Source organism: Myxine glutinosa, chromosome 8 (genome assembly GCF_964187855.1).
Source record: "Myxine glutinosa chromosome 8, kmMyxGlut1.1, whole genome shotgun sequence".
In the NCBI taxonomy this organism is placed as follows: Eukaryota; Metazoa; Chordata; class Myxini; order Myxiniformes; family Myxinidae; genus Myxine; species Myxine glutinosa.
In genome coordinates this window covers 86,637,307-86,658,075 of record NC_136268.1, presented here as the reverse complement: position 1 = coordinate 86,658,075, position 20,769 = coordinate 86,637,307, and the positions used below count along the sequence as shown (strand labels likewise).

At 43.9% G+C, this 20,769-nt stretch overlaps 1 protein-coding gene and 1 long non-coding RNA gene across 3 annotated transcripts in view; one reads left to right on the top strand and one right to left on the bottom strand.

Moving 5' to 3' along the window:
• LOC137432672 (uncharacterized) overlaps positions 1-11,093 on the top strand; it is a 33,167-nt gene extending 22,074 nt beyond the window's left edge. The window contains exon 4 of the long non-coding RNA XR_010985548.2: positions 10,770-11,093. This is a non-coding gene — a long non-coding RNA (uncharacterized LOC137432672). The remainder of the gene's footprint in view (positions 1-10,769) is intronic.
• TBPL1 (TATA-box binding protein like 1) lies at positions 930-20,749 on the bottom strand. 2 transcript variants are annotated; one of them, XM_068124761.2, is made up of 7 exons: positions 20,313-20,749; positions 14,771-14,976; positions 13,264-13,346; positions 12,714-12,777; positions 11,462-11,565; positions 3,593-3,687; positions 930-2,152 (listed from the first exon to the last, which is right to left on the bottom strand). In XM_068124761.2, exons 2-7 carry the CDS (start codon positions 14,906-14,908, stop codon positions 2,076-2,078), a joined length of 561 nt encoding a protein of 186 aa, XP_067980862.1. In that variant the 5' UTR covers positions 14,909-14,976; positions 20,313-20,749; the 3' UTR covers positions 930-2,075. The 2 variants fall into 2 exon arrangements, with proteins under 2 accessions (XP_067980862.1, XP_078639590.1); XM_078783464.1 differs by having other exon boundaries at positions 20,309-20,747.
• Between the last annotated feature and the right edge of the window lie 20 nt (positions 20,750-20,769).

The window sequence follows — 20,769 nt, the reverse complement described above, 5'->3', positions numbered from 1 at the left end:
CCCCGCTCTAGCGGGGAAAATGGCCTTAAAACGATCATTCATTCATTCATATTCATGTTTTGTTTTACACCAAAGAACAAAAATAAACTTAGTTCTTTGTTGCTGGTATCGTTCTTCAAAAACGATACCTGCAACATCGATAAAAACAATATCGCCGTACCGCATTGCCACAGCATCACATGGTGAAATCCACTGACTTATGTGGCTACAACAAATTTCTATGTCCTATCTCCATTCTCATGCATGGCTGCTCTCACTGTCTGTGTTGTATCTGATTCGATCCCAGGCCTCAATTTCTCTTTGCCTTTTATATTTAATACAAGCCCTAAAGCCGGCTTTACCAGATCTGACCACCAGTTACTCATAATGGGATTGTCTGATAAACACACTCTTGACTTGGGAGACCAGCTGTTTCTCTTATTCCCACACACAGGGAAAATGCAGTTCTACTAAGCACATGTTTGTCAATTTGCACATAGATTTGATTTTAACAGTTAAAATCGATGCATATTGTGCTGGGAGTCAATTCCGAATTCACCCTGCAGATAGCATATTTTGTGGGAGTAAGGGAGGGAGAGGGAGGGGGGGGGGGGCACAGCTGTATACATGCATGTTTTGACTTTACTCCATTTACATTCAGGTTTTCCCAGAATTGTTCATTTTATTATTGCTGTCTTCTGGCTGTTCCATTTTTTTGTTTAAATACTTCAGCTTACATCACGTAGAGGTGAACCCTCCACCAAAAACAAACAAACTCCAAACCCCCAAACCGCACACACACCTCCAAATAAATGGAGTGATCAATCAGTTGGACATCCGATTCACTTACTCTCAACAACAGTCTTTGTATCCTATCAGATGTATGCACGAATAGGTTAAATTATTGCCACCTCAAAAGCAACAAGCACTCAAATGGATATATACAACAGTTAATCAAAAGAACAGCCTTTAATACAAATTTCTACCAGACTAACACGTGTTGAAACAATATACAAATCGGAACATTGTACCACCTGTTGTCTTCTTTATCAAAATTTGAATAAACAGTATCTACGGACATGGATGTGCACTTTGCAGATGCAAACACATGGAATGGTATGTTATGCAAGTGGCATATGAAATGTTTTCTAATGTATTACAAAGAAACAAAGTACAAAAATTGGAGAAAACAAAGCAAATGAACCAATTTGCTGTGAAAATCCTAACTGCCAGGAAAAAAAAAATCCTAACTCTAGGCATTGTGACATACACCTCGTAATGTGGAGACTATTTAAAAATGGTGGCAATGACAAGCTGTTTGCAGCAAAAAGGAGGGTAAAAAATTTTTTTTTCCCCCTTTTTAAAGTTGGCTGCATGCAGAGGTATTTGTAAAACACACAAGTATCCAACAAAAGGGAATCCCCTTTACAACACATCCAATGCTGTTATATCCTAAAATTTGTCAGCTCCCCTTGCAGCAGGGAATAAAAATAATCTGCATCACCAATTACAGTAAAAGCAAACATTTAAATTTCCCTTTCATCCCTTTCACTGCTGTGCCACATCTACAGGTTATCTACAACACACCCGACTAATTAATGAGCTAATCCCACTATCAAGACGTCACACACTCGAAGCATGCTTGGTGCACACAACTAGTTTGTTACAGAATGGGGCACAACCGCAACTCAAAATACTAAAACAAAAAATAGGATGACTCAGTTAAACTACAATGGAAGTTAAAATAAAGTTATGTAATGAAAGATTTTCTTTTAATGGAGGTGGTGGTGGAAGGTCATACTACTGGCAAAGCTTCTTGCAAGTACTCCCTTAGCATCCTTTAACAAGGCTTTCCTTACCCTCTGTACAAAGCCACTATTTCCTTTAAAGCTCAGTCGTTAAAATATTTTTAAAAAACAAAAACACCAAAATGATGCAGGAAGATGCTGCGATATTATTTAAAATAAAATTTAAAACCTTTCAATTCACCTCGACCTTTCTGAAGAAGGTGTTTGAGTTTAGCTGTTTTTTTTCATCTTCTAAAAGGTAACTCGGTGGCATCAATAGACTTCTAGCTGATTGGAGTGCCTTTCTCGTCATGTGCCCTTCCGACTTGCAAACACCAGTGGGTACACATGTTCTACGGCCTGGGCAGCCCTTGCCACATTGGAAGCTGTTGAGGACAGAGCATGCGAATTGAGATTATATTGAAAAAAAATAAAATCTATACACCGTAATCACTCGTGTATAATATGCAAGGCACTTTTCATATAGAATTCTCAGAAAAATACCAATGTATATGTATGATCCTCATCCCAAAAATGAACTTCAGCTCAGGACGGGAAATTTAGTTGTCAAAAGCAGCAGTGTTTTGCAAATCTATGGAGAGAGCCATTTCAGATGTTGTTTAATTCAGAATACCACATGACTTCTATCTAACTTGTATGAAACCCAATATGATGAACGATGTGGCATGTTGAATATAGATACCTAACAACTCTTGCTGAGTGATATGTGACATCTACCAGATTAGCACTCCAAGAGCTCGTTAGTAATGCTTAAGTGCCCTCGTCCCCACCTTTCGCGCACCTAAATGCTTCACTGTACAGCACGCATTTGAGAAGTGTTGTCCCGTGTGACAAATAATAAGTGCAGGGAGGGAAGAATGTAATTTGACCGGTCTGGAGAATTAATTGTTACTATGGTACGGGACTTGTTCGCCCGTACAGGTTCCAATGGAGTTTCATGGGACACCCCTTCTAATTCGGGGATTTGGCTGTTTCAGCCACATTCATTCCTGACAGGTATATATAATCAAGCACACAGCCATACAATCTCCATAGACAAACATTGGCAGTAGAATGGGCCGTACTGAAGAGCTCAGTGACTTTAAACGTGGCACCGTCATAGGATGCCACCTTTCCAACAAGTCAGTTCATCAAATTTGTGCCCTGCTAGAGCTGCCTCGGTCAACTGTAAGTGCTGTTATTGTGAAGTGGAAACGTCTATGAGCAACAACAGCTCAGCCGTGAAGTGGTAGCACACAAGCTCACAGAACAGGACCGCCGAGTGCTGAATTATTGTACAATTATTGTGTTTTATGTTTCATTATGATGGTTGCTGCTGTTCGTTTGTGGCAACATTTTCATGCAAAGCATGAGCAATGTTATCAATTTGATGATTTGAGCAAAGTTATCCACAATTTGTCAGCGAGCAATGTTTTTACTATCAATGGCCGTCAGTGAACAACATTATGCATGATGTACTCTGCCCAGTACTTTTAGCGTATTGGTCACACCCAATTGTCACATAACATCCTTCGAGGATTCTACCTTTCCTTACACACAAAGTAAATGGAGGGTCATCAAACCAGTCAACATGGTGAAGTGACATGCATGCAGGACCACAAAGGCAGACACAAGGTATCCTAACGAAACAAAGAAAATTGCAGCCATTTCTCAACACTAAAATGTCATTTCCAGTACTTCATGCAGTAGATTAGAGTGTGTGGGAGATGAAATGATCAACCAGAACAAAATTTATGATTCCAAACCAATGAGCTATTCAATCATCGTCAAGGTTTGCTCAATTTCGCTGTCATGTCATAAAAGACCTGTAATAGTGATGCTCCCAGTTGAGAAGATCTGCATGGATGCAGTCAGGGGTTTGATCTTGAAGTTTACTGCAGGATGCAGCTCTGGCTCGTAACTACAAGGGAAGGCATACAAAACGCAATGACCATATATTTACAATTTAGTTGGCCAGGGGACAGACAATAGCACACCTACTCTTCGTGAAGGATACCCTAGGATATCAAGCATCCACCAACTAATATTGGCAGAAGGGACACTCAGTTTAACCTCCATCCGAGGGATAGCACACACATTGATGGCTCTCCAGGCCTGCAAGACATCAGGATGACAGTTTATAGTTAGGTCGGGATTCAAACCCAGGCTAGACAGCTTTGAGGCAAGTGTGCGTACCACTCGACCATCCTCACACCTCTAGCAAGGCCACCAGCCCACCTCTAGCAAGTGTGCACAGCCGTAGGCTACCTCTAGGCCATCCCGCTATAATAGGACCATGATTCTACAATCCTGCAAAAATCCCAAAACAGTTAATACATCCTTTAAGGCAGTTGAAATGGTTTTCAAAATGCTACCTATTGTTACATTTGTGGGGGTAGATGGAGAAATCCCATAGTAAAGATAGGATTGTATAGTTATAGCATGGACTGTGGATGCATAGGAGACATCTCGATGTATTTAAGTAGGGAAACTGGAGCTTACGATTGTTTATGTGTCTTCACACGAGGGCTGAAGCGGTGCTAACTAGTTAGGGATTAAGGTTAGTTTTCCCCAGTATGTGATTTCCCTGTCACCTTTCCCTACATTTTTACCTCTACTCCAAGGCTGGCCAAACAAAACCTCCATTAAACCACCACAACCGCCGACAGTACCCGGACATTGCCGATCGGCAAGTAAGCCCCGCCTTAATTAACACTCACGCCAAGCAAAGCCGGCAGGCTACGCCCCAAAGTTCATGATCGGGCGAGATAGTGGACATGTTAAGTGCTAAAATTAGGGTGTCAACTTCAAGTCATGATACAAAGGTCCGCTTTGGCATAAAAGTTCCTTCGTGCCCTAGGAACAAAATTATCCAAGACACAAGTTGTGTCTTAAAATCCAAGATGGCCACTGTCAGCCATCTTGGAAAACATGGCTAACCCAAAACCCAGGAAACATTTGTCATAGAAACTATTATGACACATGTTTCCTAAATAATTTGAGGTCACCCAACTCGTTTCTGGCATCACTTCTGCATTTCGGATGCATTTAAAGGTCAAATTGGGGAAAATTTTCAAATTATAACAATATATATTGGTTTCATAACATTATTTATTGGTTTCACAACATTATTTATTGGTTTCCACATACAGAACACAATGTTTGATCAGGTCATTTGAGGTAATAAGATTATTCCTCATGGTATATCGAAATAGTACAATAGGGACATAGTATACTTGACAAATAACTAGCCAAATCAAATATACAATCACACAATGTAGCAACAGTGCAAGCAGATTCATGACATTATTTAGTTCAGCTAAATCCTCCATCTACCTTTCTAACACCTAACTATCGAACTTTCTAACATTCAGCCAAGTCCTCTATCTAACTATCTAACTCTATCGAACCAAGCTAATTCCTCATCTGTCTGTGCCTCATGCATCGCACCAGTGTTTGAGCATGAACGTTGACAGCTACAGAGAAACAGGCATGGCAGCCTCTGCACGCAGCACTTACAAGGAGCTCTACAGTCTGTCTTACACTGACAAATGGCAAGCTGTGGCAAGTTTCGTGAAATGGTGGGCATTGTTGTGTAGACTGGAGTTGACGCAGAGTCGGGTGATTCTTGCTGCCATCCCCATTACTTTGGAGAGAATGGAGCTGGAGCTTTGTTGAGGAGGCACCACCACACCAACCTGCTCCCAGTGAGCAATGACTGAATTTGCGATGTCTGTACTCAGCACTCTCAAACGGTCGTACGAGATGCACAGTCCTCTTTGATGCATATCATTGATTAGAGATTTACGGCCAGTTTGAAGATGTACTTTCATAGCCATATATAGTGAAGCTGGTGTTTCCCGATCCCTGATGTGACGTGAAACAACAACAAACAACAACAGGCATTTTAAGGCCATTTTCCCTGCAAGAGCGGGGGTTAGCCTTGCGGTCCCCATGACAATGTTCTCCATTTTGCCCTATTTTCTGCATCTCCCCTTGTTAACCCCCTTGCCCGCATTTCTTCTTCGACCATCTTTAGCCAAGTCTTTCTCGGTCTTCCCCGTCCTCTACTTCCTTCTACATTCATTTCCATCACTCTTTTCAACCAGTCACTTTCATCCTTCCTCAACACATGACCAAACCATCTCAACCTGTTTCTCTTCACAGCATCCATCACAGGCTCTGTTCCCATCATCTTTCGCAATTCATCATTTGTCTTCCTCTCTCTCAACGATACTCCACACATCCACCGAACCATTCGCATTTCCACCCTTTCCAGCCTTTGTTGCTGCTCTACGTTCATTACCCATGTCTCACTCCCATAAATCATAACACTTCTCACACATACAGCATACACCTTTCCCTTCAGCTTCAATGACACTCCCCTCCTCGTCAGCACGCCACTCAGTTCCCGAAACTTCTTCCATGCACATCTCACTCGAGCAACCGTTGCAGAGTCTGATCCACCTTCTCCATTCAGCATGTCTCCAATGTAACAAAATGTTTTTACACCTTCCAGCTTCACGCCATCTCCAAGATCCAACTCAACATTTCCTCCATCTGCAGCTCCCTCTGTGCACACCTTACACTTGAATGTAGCTGGCACACTGGTTAATGACCCTCTCAAACCACTACATTTTTGATGAACCCATTCAGCGCACATTGTACATTGAATGGAATTCACTCCGACACCCTTCCTGCACACAGCACACGGCCACTTCCCAGTTCTTTCCACCTCACCACATGCTTTACCACTTGCCATCACCTTCGTTTTTCCGATATTCACCTTCAGACCTTTTGTCTCCATACATTCCTTCCACTTGTTCATCTTCTCCTTCAGTCCATCCATACTTTCTGCAATCAACACCAGATCATCTGCATACAACAACTCCCACGGTAAACCCTCCTTTACGTTCTGAGCCAGCACCTCCATCACAGTTACAAATAGTAGTGGTCTTAGTACCGATCCCTGATGCACTCCCACCTTCACCTCAAACTCACCACTTTTCCCGTCCTTCGTCCTTACAGCTGTGCGCGCTCTTTTGTACATTGCCATCACTACTATGATCAACCATTCCTCCACTCCTAACTTCCTCAATGCCCATGTCACTACTTCACGTGGAACCCTATCGAATGCTTTCTCCAGATCAACAAACCCAAGAAACAACTTCTTCCTCTTCTCCATATACTTCTCCTGCAACTGCCTCACAATAAAAAGCGCATCTGTCGTTCCTCTTCCTGGCATAAATGCAAACTGCATTGCGTCAATCTTCACTTTCTTCCTTATCCTCCTCTCCAACACCCTTTCCAATACCTTCATTCCATGCTCCAATAACTTTATCGCTCGATACGAGCCACAGTCCAGAGGGTCACCTTTCCCCTTGTATAGAGGGACGAGGGTACTCAGTTCCCAATCCACTGGAATGCGGCCTTCTTTCACCACCAGATTGCAGATCTCTGTCATTCTCTTCACACCCCAATTTTCCGCTGCCTTCAACATATCTCCCACAACTCCCGTCGGCCCTCCCGCTTTTCTACTCTTCATTGCTTTTATCGCTTCCTCAACTTCCTTCTCGGTTATATTCTCTGCCGGTCCTAAAACTGGGTTACTCTCTATGTTGCCATCCCATTCATTCTCTGCATTCAACAGTATTTCCATATATCTCTTCCATCTTCCTTTAATTCCATCTGGGTCCACAACGATTTGTCCCACTTCATCCTTCAAGCAACTCACCCCCATCACATCACACCTCTCTTTCGCTATCTGCTTTGCAATCCTGAATACCGCTCTCTGACCCTCTTCCGAATCCAAGCGTTCTCCGAACATTTTCCTACATGCCTCCTGTGCCTTTGCTACCTCTTTCTTTGCAGCCTTCTTGGCTGCCTTATAACTTTCATGCTCTGCCTTTTCTGCCCCCATACCTTCGCCTTCTGCCACTCCTTGAACTTCTTCCTCTTCTCGTCAATCTTCCTTCCAACTTCATCATCCCACCACCATGTTTCCGAGTGCCTCGGTGGTCCTTTTGTCCATCCACATACCTCACCAACGACTCCCAACAGACTAGCTTTCATTGACATCCAACCACTTTCAAGCTCAACCACAACATCCTCCACCATACTCAGCCTCTCTTTTAATGCCTCCCTCACTGTCACCTCTTTCAACCTCCACACCTTCATTCTCGGTTGGTACTTCACCCGCCGAGTTCTCCTCGCACCTTTCACCCTTATGTCGCAGACAACCAAGTGGTGCTGTGAAACAGCCTCCTCCCCCGGGATCACCTTTGTGTCCCAGAGGTGCCCCCTATCTCGCCTACGCACCATCAGGTAGTCAACGGTTGTCGTCGACCCACCTGACGTGTATGTAACAAGCTTATTATCCTCTTTCTGGAACTGAGTATTACAAATCAACAAATCAGCTCCATCAGCAAACTCCAAAATTCTTTCACCTTCTCCATTTCTCACACCATATCCGTAACCCCCATGAACTCCCTCAAAACCGTCCATACTCCTTCCCACATGTCCATTTAGGTCTCCTCCGACCACAACAACTTCCTCATCTTTCACATTTTCCATCAGCTTCTCTATAGCACACCAGAACTTGTCCTTCTCTTCATCGCTCCGACCAACCTGCGGAGCATATCCAGAGATGATGTTCACCAAGAGCTTTCCAATCATCATTTTCACCATCATCAACCTTTCACTCACTCAAGTCACACTCACCACACTGTCTACAAACGCCTCAGAAAACAGGACACCAACACCATTCACGCCTTCTGGGCACACTTGCCACACAAACTTGTATTTCTGTCCCTGCCTACCCTTCACCATTCTCAAACCACTTCCCTTCCATCTCGTCTCCTGCACACAACATATGTCCACTCTTCTTCTGACCAATACTTCCACCACGTCTCCTGATCTCCCTGTCATTGTCCCTACATTCCATGTCCCAAATCTCAGAAACCGATCTCCACGTCGGGCATCAGACATTTCGTCGTCATGTGACGTGACGTGAAACACGGACGCAGATCCAAGAAACCTGACAAACAGAGTTGAAGATGATCTGCTGCCCAATGGATGTTACAACCTTGGACTTCTCAGATCCAGGAGGTGGCTGATCGATACCTGGTCCATCAAGAAGCATGTGCAAGAATGATTTCATCGTGGGTGGAATGGATTCAGTTTCACATGAGGTTGAGAAGGAGCCTTTGAAAGCCTGCTTCATGTGAAGATAATCTCGCTGGAGGATCTTGGCTGCTTTGTGGAGGGTGGAGACTTTAGTTGATGTATTGTCTTCTATATCAGCTATCGCTCTGAATAGATCATCGTCGAAAACGAGAGACCAGCAACGGTTCATTTTTACTGCCTTGATGTCAGGAATCATGCGCTCAATATCCTCTCTAAGGCGTGTTGTATTACATTTGATGTCGGGAATACCGAGAGCAGCGAGGCGCTTGTCATAGAGGGTCGTCAGGTGAGTCATTGCTAGCGACTTCCCTGCACCACAGTTACCTTCAATGAAGTCAAGTAACTCGTTAAGAACATGTTCTCTCATCACCTGAGTGTGTTGACTCTCAGTCATGTCGCATCCAACCTTCTCCACTTTCCTGTACAGCCCAGTCAGGCACGCGCGATGATAAACAGCATTAATAGTGATCAAGTCACCAGCAGAAAGTTTACACAACCGACGTTTGTTGCCTATCACTCGAGCACAATCATTGACTTTCTTATCCAAGCCAAGAGTAGCAGCCTTCCTCAGCTCTTTATTGTTGCCCACTTCATCACAAAAGAGACATGGAGTGTCGACTGGTTCCCTGAAACATGTAGAGGGTGAGTGTGAGGCCTGTGTAATGGTCCTGGCACCACTGTTCAAGCGGCAAGTTTTCACTGGGCTATCTGACTCTCGTCTTTGATGCTTATTCCTCGCTCTCTCCACTTTTTGATTGTTGATAGCATTCCTGTAATATTTATGCCACACTACTTGATTAAACATCATCAGCTGCACTATATTCTGAGTACAACCACCACCACCACTGCCACCAATGTTATCTGCGACTACAAAGTCAGGCAGTTCACCTAATTCCTTAAGTTCCTGGATATTGTCCACAACTTCTTTGTAAGTGGCTGAAAGTCTTTCAGGGTTGTTTCTCAATTTCACATATGATTAGGGATTCATAGGTGGTTTATTTCTTTCGTCTGATTGACATATGTAACATAAGCTCCAGTCACGAGTGTCCATGCTAGCAGGCGTGGTTTTACAGTTGCCAGTATTCATTTTGGGTTAGTCACTTTGAATCTGAAACATAGAAACGTATGTAATGGGCCATTTGCAGCAAAAATCAGCATGAGAAAGTCTAATTTGAATGAGAAAGTCTAATTTCCTTTCTCATAAATAAAATGTTATCAAAATTCCCTCAAAGCATGTTGTCATTAATTTTATTAAAATGTCGAATTCATGTTTCATTTACCTGACTTTACCTTTAAATGCATCCAAAATACAGAAGTGATGCCAGAAATGAGTTACATGACCTCAAATTAGCTTGGAAACATGTATCATAATAGTTTCTATGACAAATGCTTCCTGGGCTATGGGATGGCCATGTTTTCCAAGATGGCCGATGGCAGCCATCTTGGATTTTAAGATACAACTTGGGTCTTTGGATAATTTTGTTACTATGGCCCTAAGGAACTTCCATGCCAAAGGGGACCTTTGCATCATGACTTGAAGTCAAAAAGCACTTGGCATGTCCACTAAGAAGACTGTGTGGTGATTAGATAGAGCTTGGCCATTGGTCGGGGTGACGTCAGAGCAGAGAAGCTTCGAGAGGAAGAAGAGTTGATCTCTCTCTCGTTTTTTGGACAAGAAAGTGGCGCCATTTTTTTGACTCGGTGCTGACTGAGTTTGGTGAGCGTTTTGGTGGGCGAGGAGCTCTTGGAGGTGTCAGCAGCTATCGAGAGAGGTTTTGACTATTGAACTCACCAGGGGGGCGTGTTGTGCTCATCTAGGCCGTGGAGGAGGGAGGAGGCAGTCCTCACCAGCTTACTACAGGCTCGATAGCGAAAGCCTTCAACGCGCAGCATTGCCGCCATTTTGAGCTTCCCGCGAGGGAGGCTTTGAGCATCGAGCTTCAACAGCCACCAATCTCCTCAAAAAGGTGTCATTTTGAGGCCACAATTAAATGCCGACACGAAAATGACATATTTTTATTTTATCATCCCCTGTGTGTTTTTGAGTCTGAATGGAGGATCCTCAAAGTAGGGAATTCGTTTTTTTACTACAACTTTTATTTTGTCTTGCATTTATTTTCATTAAAATATTTGTTGAATTTACTGTTGTGTTTACTTATTTGTGGTTTCGGATTAAGCCTGTGTACTCACTCTGTTCAGGTAAGCGCTATGTTTCCTTCAACCTGCGCGTGACAGACCAACCGCCAATTTCAGGCTACTCGCCTCGGAATTGAGGACCGTTCGGCTATTCGTCCAAGGCTGGTCTTCACTAGCTACGGACTGGACATGATTAAAGGACAGACTATCCCCAAATCCTCCTACCCAAAAACAAAAAAACAACCTTCAACCCTATTTATCAAAACTCAATGTGTACAGCTGGAATTCAACACCCTTCTCACACATTCAGTGGGAAGCTTGATAATTATGACCATAATGATATAAACATGAATACCGAAGTTGAGTGCACGTACCTGGCCAAAGGGCGCTGTTGTTTGGTGAAATCCGGGAGACGTATCTCAAATGGCATCGAGCATACGGCCAGAACGTTCACCACTCGAAACGCACCAAACCTCACCTGATTCAAAACGATAACACACTTTAGAGGAAGGTATCGTATACTCTTAGCCTCTTTTAAAGAGGAAATTTTTTTCAAACCACATTTCAAGTTAAGCAGACGTGGCTGGCCATGCTGTGGTTAAAGTTTCTGTTCTGAGTCTCGGTGGTCCAATGCCAATCTTGGCTGTCATACCAAAGATTTAAAACAATAATGCTACCCATGTTGTCGAATTAAACATCAATATCAACAAACTTTCATTGTTGCCAAAAATAAGAAGGAATTCCTCATCAAAGGTTCTTTGAGCAACGATGTCAGGGTTGGTGGGGCCAGGAAGAATCGGCCAGAAGGGGAGGGTGTGGTGTTGCGCGCATTTAGTATTTTGCTAGCACAAGTCATCACAACTGGTGTGTTTATCAAGATATTAAAAGTTCACAAATTTGATATATTCTAATACATAATCGTGATAACTAAAAATGAGACAGCAAGGATGTTTGTAACAATATCAACAAAGCAAAGATTGCAAAGGGGAGCATAGACTATCATGTTATTGTGATGTATATGTAATGCATAATAAACATGACCGCACAGTAGTGTTGTGCGATAATCGCGATGGGACAATCATTGGGCTTTAGATTCCCTATCATGATAACGACAGTGGAAATTAATAATCACGATAACTGCTGCGCATGCTGAGGAGGTTAATCCCACCTTGAACCTGGACTTTGACGGTGTATTGGCCGCGTTTAGCAGTTCGTATGTTTAGTTTCTCTCAAAAGATATACCGATTAAAATGCAGCTATATGAGGTAAAGCAGGTAATACAATATGTAATGCACATTCTCCAAGATCTAATTTAAATGGTGCATTGTTAAGCAATAAACATCAAAACAAAACAACCAACTACTCAAGGCGCCAAAAGCGCATATTGTGTAAATTAATATCACACGTAACATTTTTAATACACAGTGATTGTAACAAGTGCAAGCATAGACAAGTGTCCTTTTTACCCTCTGTCACTCCACTCTTCCATAAGCCTAGATATTATATAATTTTCTTTCAAGTGCACATCTACACACATTGTGATGCAAGCTGCCCCTGAACCAATATTTGGTTTCCCTTTCATACAACAGTCTTGTGTAATAAGCATCAAATACATCAAGAGCTAACCTGGAAGCCAAGCTTCTGCAAGCATCGAGCACATTTTCGAGCCCCAATTTTTGCTTCGTCTTCACTGTATGGAAAACACAAATGTCTTCACGTTACAATGGTAAGCATGCAAGAGAAATCGTATCAAGGTTTGTATAGAGAGTAAATGACGATATTAATACTCGACAGCAATAGCATCATCAACTAAAAAGCAATCGCCCAGACTAATGCCCATGTCCATTGTTTTGAGTACTAATCCGTTTTCATCTGGGACAAGGTAGGTAACATACACCACGGGTTAAATACCACCGATATTGGGTGGAGGAGGAGATGGGTGAAGAGGGACGGTAGCAAGCTGGAAGGCATCACGTTTTTCACAGATTTTGCCATTAATCAACCTGAGAGGCAACTTTTAATGCTCATAGGAAACAATTACCTGCCGCCCACTCCCTCCCCCCACCCCCGACAACCAATCTACCCATAGAATAATAAAACTATGTCGTAAATATTATGGAAGAATCAGTTTTCTTACGTCAATTATCAAAATACTACAGGATATAGAAAGGCTCACCTTGTTGCGCCAGTGGAGATAATTTTTCCCGAAGACCAAATGGTCGCGGTGACCCGAGGCCGACGCAGCTTCATGACAACTTTCTAAATGAACAGACACAGCTGGGTGAGGAAGCGAAACAATCTTATTGGCTGCTAAGTTGGTTTGAAAATTGAATGTTTCTGATGAATATGATTAAAGGAATAAAGTAAATCAATGTCATAGACTATGGTTATTAATCAAATCATAATGGGAAGGAGGAAAAATAGGGATGTTCAGCATTGTGGAGACGAAGCTTTATTGATCCAACAAGGATTTGTGACAGGTAACAAAATCAGAGCTGCTCACCCATTTTCAAGTATAGAGCAATATTTATTTTTCATTTTGTGTTAAAATTATTGAGCGGTGACCCGACCAGCGTTGTAGCCTCGTAACTGCTTTGAGCGGTGGCCCGACAAGCATTGTAGCCTCGTAACAGCTTTTAGCGGTGGCCCGACAAGCATTGTAGCTAAGCAACTGCTTTAAGCGGTAGCACGACCAGCATTGTACCCAAGCAACTGCTTTAAGCGGTGGCCCGACAAGCATTGTAGCCTAGTAACTGCTTTAAGCGGTGGCTCGACCAACATTGTAGCCAAGTAACTGCTTTGAGAGGTGGCCCGACCAGCATTGTAGTCTAGTAACTGCTTGGAGAGGCGACCTGGCCAGCATTGTAGCTGAGTAACTGCTTTGAGTGGCGACCTGGCCAGCATTGTAGATTAGTAACTGATTTGAGCAGTGACCTGATCAGCATTGTAGACTAGTAACTGCTTTGAGGGGTGGCCCAACCAACATTGTAGTCGAGTAACTGCGCCGAGTGGTGACCTGGCCAGCATTGTAGCCAAGTTACTGCTTTGAACAGTGACCTGGCCAGCATTATAACCTAGTAACTGCTTTGAGCAGCGGCCCGACCAGCATTGTAGCCCAGAAACTGATTTGAGCAGTGGCCCGACCAGCATTTTGCCTTGTAACTGCTTCGGTAGCACTAGCAATCTGCATCGAGCATGATACATGATGATGATAGTTTTTCAGCATACGTATACTTATTACAGATTGGCCTAAGATTGGCCTTACATTGGTAAAGTTTTGTTTTGCAAAGAGGTAGGCAGGTCTGTATCTATTACTAAAAGGATCGACGTCTGCCACACGAAGAAGCAGGACCTCAAACTTTAATGAAGCTGATTGTTGTTTTTGTCTTCATTTATTCAAGTATCGATTTAATGTTCTGATATGGCCATTGCATCCTATCAAACCGATATAATCACATTGCCTGTTCTTGGCATGTACATCAGCAAGTATGTACGACACAAATGGCCCGTAAGTGAACAGGATAAGATAATAAGTAAAGTTAACGTCTAATTTGAACACACTCCACCATGAACAACTTTTAAACTTCAACTTCTTAACAAGGCCACATGGTTGTTAACACATCAATCACAAATTGCTAAAAGCTTTAACATCAAGCAAAGTGCAGTACAAAATTACATCTCACCCCTTCATCTCGCTTGTACATCACATTGGCGCCCTTGAGAGCAATGTGCCGCAGGTCCAGGTGGCAGCGGACACGGAAAACACACACCACATTAGTGATTAGGATGTCCAGTGGTAGCGGCTCGGACTCTGCCTCCATATGGCAGGATCAAAGCCTAGCGGATGGAAAACTTTGTCCAAGACACAGCAACAGTTTTGCAACCACCCCTGCCAAAAGAGCCACGCACCGTGCAGAAATTAGCACCATTTTACTTTTAGAGAGGTTGTAGTGAAAGACCTCTCTTCAATTCAAGAAAAATTCCTTCAATACTTCTCTTCAAGATACAAGGCTTTATTGAAATCGATCTCGCGTCTACCTACATGAAAGGCAATCATCTCATTAGTTCCACAAAGCAAATAAAACACAAGACATGTATAAAATGAACCAAACATTCGAAGACACCAATCAACAATCATAGACGCATCTTACCAAGACGACCCAGAGCACATAGCAGTGGCAGAGTAACTCTTTCAGCTGGTCAAATACTCAACCCCCTCGCTCGGTAACCATCCGCCCCTAATAGGCAGATAAGATGATGCACGCCTACAATACTCTTTTCTTCATCAGTTTCACCACAATCTCCTTCCCTTCACCCTTTGAGTACGGATGACGTCCAGTGCCGCAACCCGTGAAAAAGTTTTGTGTACGGATGACGTTACTACACATCATCGACTATACCTATAAATAGATCGTCAGTACATGGTTGCATTCCAGTACCAACATGCCAAATTAATCCCGTACGGGGGTATTTTTATCAAAAAAAATCCCGTACTCAAAGGGTTAAGAATACAATTAGCAGGTGTCGACACCGAAACAGGTTGGAGGCTGACATAGCTGTCCACCTCGCGTCCGATATACTCCGTCAACTACAGGACCCCCGACGCTAGGTATCGGTTGGGCTCCCTCGCCAGGCGATGTACTCAAGGAGCTCGGCAGGCCCAGGGCCGGCGGCAATGGTGACAAGCTCCCAGAATCAGAAGCAGCGGAACCCCCAGTAGCATCGTCCTTGCGTGAGTCTGCCTGGGCCGATTTGCTCATGTCGGGCTGCCCGTTAACCTCTCCACAAGGCGCAAGTTGCCGAACTGACACAGTTGTTTCTCTACCGTCGGCTAAACGGACATGCGCGTATTCTGGATTTGCTTCCAATATTTCAACTCAGTCCACGAGCGGTTCGTATTTGCTCTGGCGGACCGTTCGCTTCAGTAAAGACGGTCTCGGCTCGGTTAACCACGAGGGTAGGGGCTGACTGCTGGAGCTACGACGTTGGTACTTGAACAGTCACCATGATTTGAGTCACCATGAGTCATCATGATTTTATACACACACACACATGTGAGGAGTTGCCTTAGTCGCAGTACATAGGAGGTACCGGATAGCGTGGTGCTTCCTGCAGCATGCACTCCCACATGCTCGAAGGCAGGCCACAGGTACACAGAGCCATAGTAACAGCTCTCCAAATAATCCTGTTATGACGCTCAATTAAACCGTTCCCCTGGGGATTGTATGCTGTGGTGTGGCTAGAAGCAATCCCCCACTTGAGGAGAAATTGCTTGATCTCCCGTGACAGGAACGCCGTCCTGCGGTCGCTGTGTATGAATGCAGGATATCCAAACATTAGAAACAACTGCCGAAAACGTCGGATGACTATGAGAGAGGACATATCCAAGCATGGGAATGCGAACAGGAATCGGGAATCCTTGTCCACCACAGTCAGCATGTAGCGATTCACCCCGCCGCCAGGAAATGGCCCCTTGAAGTCGATGTTCAGTCGCTCCCACGGTTGACATCGTGTATGAGTATACCGATAGGAGACTTGCAGAAGCTCGGCTTCAGTTCTGCGCAAACCCGACACGTCTTGCATAACTGACGAATATCGGCGACGGAGAAAGGCAAGTTCCTACTCCGAACAAAGGGGGCCATTCGGGCAATGCTCGGGTGACAAAGCGCATCGTGTATGGGCCGTAGCTCGTCGACCCGGAGCAGATGGGTCGAGACAAGGAGTCAGCCGCATGGTTATCTTTTCCCGGTCTGTACACTATCTAAACGCTGTAGTCGGGCAGTTCTATGCACCAGCGTGCAATCTTCTCGTTCTTAATCTTTTGAGAATGTTTTCCGTCGTACACGGAACTCGGGGAAAAACAGACTGACAAGCGAGAAAGGCAATCAAGGATTGTTAAACTTCTACTGCAATGATTCTTTGTAAGGGAATGAAACCCACGATTCAAAAAGTCTAGCTTTTGCATTGGTGGGAATTGTTTGGATTCAAACCCAAGAAGAACAATTCAGCGACAAGCAGCCGAAGAACAAGATCATCCGTGTCTTCTCCTCTCTCAAGGTCACCCTGTTCCAGAGCATCAAGAAATCGAAACTCGAGGATAACACGAGGGAGGCGAGGGATGCTGGGAGGCAAGGAGGAGGGGTGGGGGTGGGGTATGACTCAAAATGCTAACAGCGCAATGAAAGTAAAGCCGGCTGTCCAAGGTCCATATGTTAGTTGCAAAAATAACTAGAAAGCATCTGAAAAAGCAAAGCCCATCCATGTCCGTTTGTATTCAGATGTCTTCTTCTTCTCCTTCTTAAGTATGCTTAAAATAATGAAAACAGTTAAAAAACTAGAACGGGCACTCGGTAGAGCGCATACCTTCGCCGCAGCTATGGTAAAAATACGATTTTGACCTTTTCGTGACCTTGACCTTGACCTTTGACCCGATTGCTCCCAAAATCTAATCAAATGTGTCCCGTATAATAACCAATCATCCCACCAAATTTCATGCAATTCGGTTGAATACTTTTTGAGTTATGCGAATAACATACACACACACACACACAGACATACAAATAAATACACAGCGATCAAAACATAACCTTCCGCTTTTGCGAAGGTAAAAATACAAAATGAAAATTTATGATTTCATGCAGCTTTGACCTTTTATTCTCAAAAAAAAATAAAAATAAAAATAATATCAACTTCTACCTTTTGATTTGTGAACCAATTTTTATTCATTTATTTTTGTACACACGATCCCTTTTTGAGGCAATGTTTTATGGCCGGATGCCCTTCCTGACGCCGACCCTTTTAGTCGCCTCTTACGACACGCAGGGATACGGTGTACCTATTCTAAACCGGGGTACACACCGGTGTTATTAGAGATTGAGGGTGGAAATATTGGTCAGAAGAAGAGTGGACATATGTTGTGTGCAAGAGATGAGATGGAAGGGAAGTGGTGTGAGAATGGTGAAGGGTAGGCAGTGACAGAAATACAAGTTTGTGTGGCAAGGGTGCCCGAAAGGTGTGCATGGTGTTGGTGAACAGTTTTCTGAACAGTTTGTATAGTGTGGTGAGTGTGACTAGAATGAGTGAAAGGTTGATGATGGCGAGAATGATGATTGGAAAGCTCTTGGTGAACGTCATCTCAGGATATGCTCTGCAGGTCGGTCGGAGCGATGAAGAAAAGGACAAGTCCGGATGTGCGAGAGAGAAGCTGATGGAAAACGTGAAAGATGAGGAAGTTGTTGTGGTAGGAAGAGACCTAAATGGACACTGGGAAGGAGTATAGACGGTTTTGAGGGAGTTCATGGGGGGTGACGGACACGGTGTGAGGAATGGAGAAGGTGAAAGGATTTTGAAGTTTGCTGATGGAGCTGGTTTGTTGATTTGTAATACTCAGTTCCAGAAAGAGGATAATAAGCTTGTCACAGACACGTCAGGTGGGTCGACGACAACCGTTGACTACCTGATGGTGCGTAGGCGAGATAGGGGGCACCACCGGGACACAAAGGTGATCCCAGGGGAGGAGGCTGTTTCACAGCACCACTTGGTTGTCTGCGACATAAGGGTGAAAGGTGCGAGGAGAGCTCGGCGGGTGAAGTACCAACCGAGAATGAAGGTGTGGAGGTCGAAAGAGGTGACAAGTAAGGGAGGCATTAAAAGAGAGGCTGAGTAGGTTAGAGGATGATGTGGTTGAGCTTGAAACTGGTTGGATGTCAATGAAAGCTAGTCTGTTGGGAGCCGTTGGTGAGGTATGTGGATGGACAAAAGGACCACCGAGGCACTCGGAAACATGGTGGTGGGATGATGAAGTTGGAAAGAGGATTGACGAGAAGAGGAAGAAGTTCAAGGAGTGGCAGAAGGCGAAGGGTACGGGAGCAGAAACAGCAGAGCATGAAAGTTATAAGGCAGCCAGGAAGGCTGCAAAGAAAGAGGTAGCAAAGGCGCAGGAGGCATGTAGGAAGATGTTCGGAGAACTCTTTGATTCGGAAGAGGGTCAGAGATATACACTCACACACGCACGCACATACAGACACACACACACGCACGCATATACAGACACACACACGCACGCATATAGACACACACACGCACGCATATAGACACACACACGCACGCACATAGACACACACACGCACGCATATACAGACACACACACGCACGCATATACAGACACACACACGCACGCACGCACGCATACACACGCACGCATACACACACACACACACACACACACACACACACACACACACACAATTAATTGTACAGTATCGGTTGTTCCTAAACTTAAATAATTTAAAGGATTGTTGTAAATGATGTTAATTTTACAACATCCCATATTCAACTTTATTTAAATTGTAAACCTCAAACATAGTTTCTCCACCTAAAGCAAGAACGATACCCCGTAAGCAATTGACTAGTTTCCCGACTGCATGGATCATCAGCTGGGCACCGTTCTTCCTCGAGGTTTCAATCCTTTCAGCCCAGGACCTCTCCAAACGGCGGATCCACAACCTCGATCATGGATCCACATCAACTGATGGTAAATCAGTGGATCCACAAACTCAGTTGCGTCCAGGCAGTCAGTCAACCCATCAATGCTTGTCGTATATTTAATTATTATATTGTACTGTATTTACATAAAGATCTCATGAATAATATTTTTACTATTCGTATTGTATTTCACTAATTCGATTTGGTGTCGTTTTGTGATTTTAAAGAAAACTTGTTTTAATCTACCAACCACAATAAAACACACAAAAACACACAAACACACACACACACACACACACACACACACACACACACACACACACACACACACACACACACACACACACACACACACACACACACACACACACACACACACACACACACACACACACACCACACACACACCACACACACACACACACACACACACACGATTAAAAAACCGCGACAGGCTAATTAAATAAATAAATAAGTAAATAAACAAACAAATCAAGATACCGTGCTACATTTTGCAAGGAAACTCAAAGTCAAAGGTAACCCGTGCGATCCTAACGAAGTGATTTGAAAACGGAAGTTAAAGGTAAATCGCAGCTCAAGACACCTGAGAGTGAGAGATCATCGAAGTGTAAATACTAAATTGCCACCACAAGGGAATCATTGCCTTCCACTGGTGGACCGGAGTACCGAACGAGCCCTGCGTTCCATGCATCCGACAACAACACGGGGAATAATACCAACCTTTATAGGAAACGTCTTGGAGGCAGCACCTCGAAAGGTCGAACACAAGCCAAGGAACAGCCAAGTGCAGGCTTTGTTCCGGATGAGGCCCAAGATTCGCACGGCACAGGATAATAACCAGGAAGAGGGAGAAATAAAACCCGTCACGTGTGAGGATTTAAAAAGAGATCGAGAACCGACAAGGCCGGAACATAAGCGGGAAGTGATTTCGGTCCAAATGGGACAATCTGTCGGGCTTAGATGAAGAAGCGAACGATTAAACGGTTTACAAACACCACAGTGTCAAAATATTCGGTGTTCAATCTTCGCAAGAAATTGTGATATTTCTTCAGGAATCAACACTTATTCACCAGTGTAAATAATGACGTTGGAAAATACGTATTTTCTCCAACATTAAAATCAAATGCGCCGTCTAATCTACTACGCGCCAGCCACGTGATATAATAAAAATGAATAT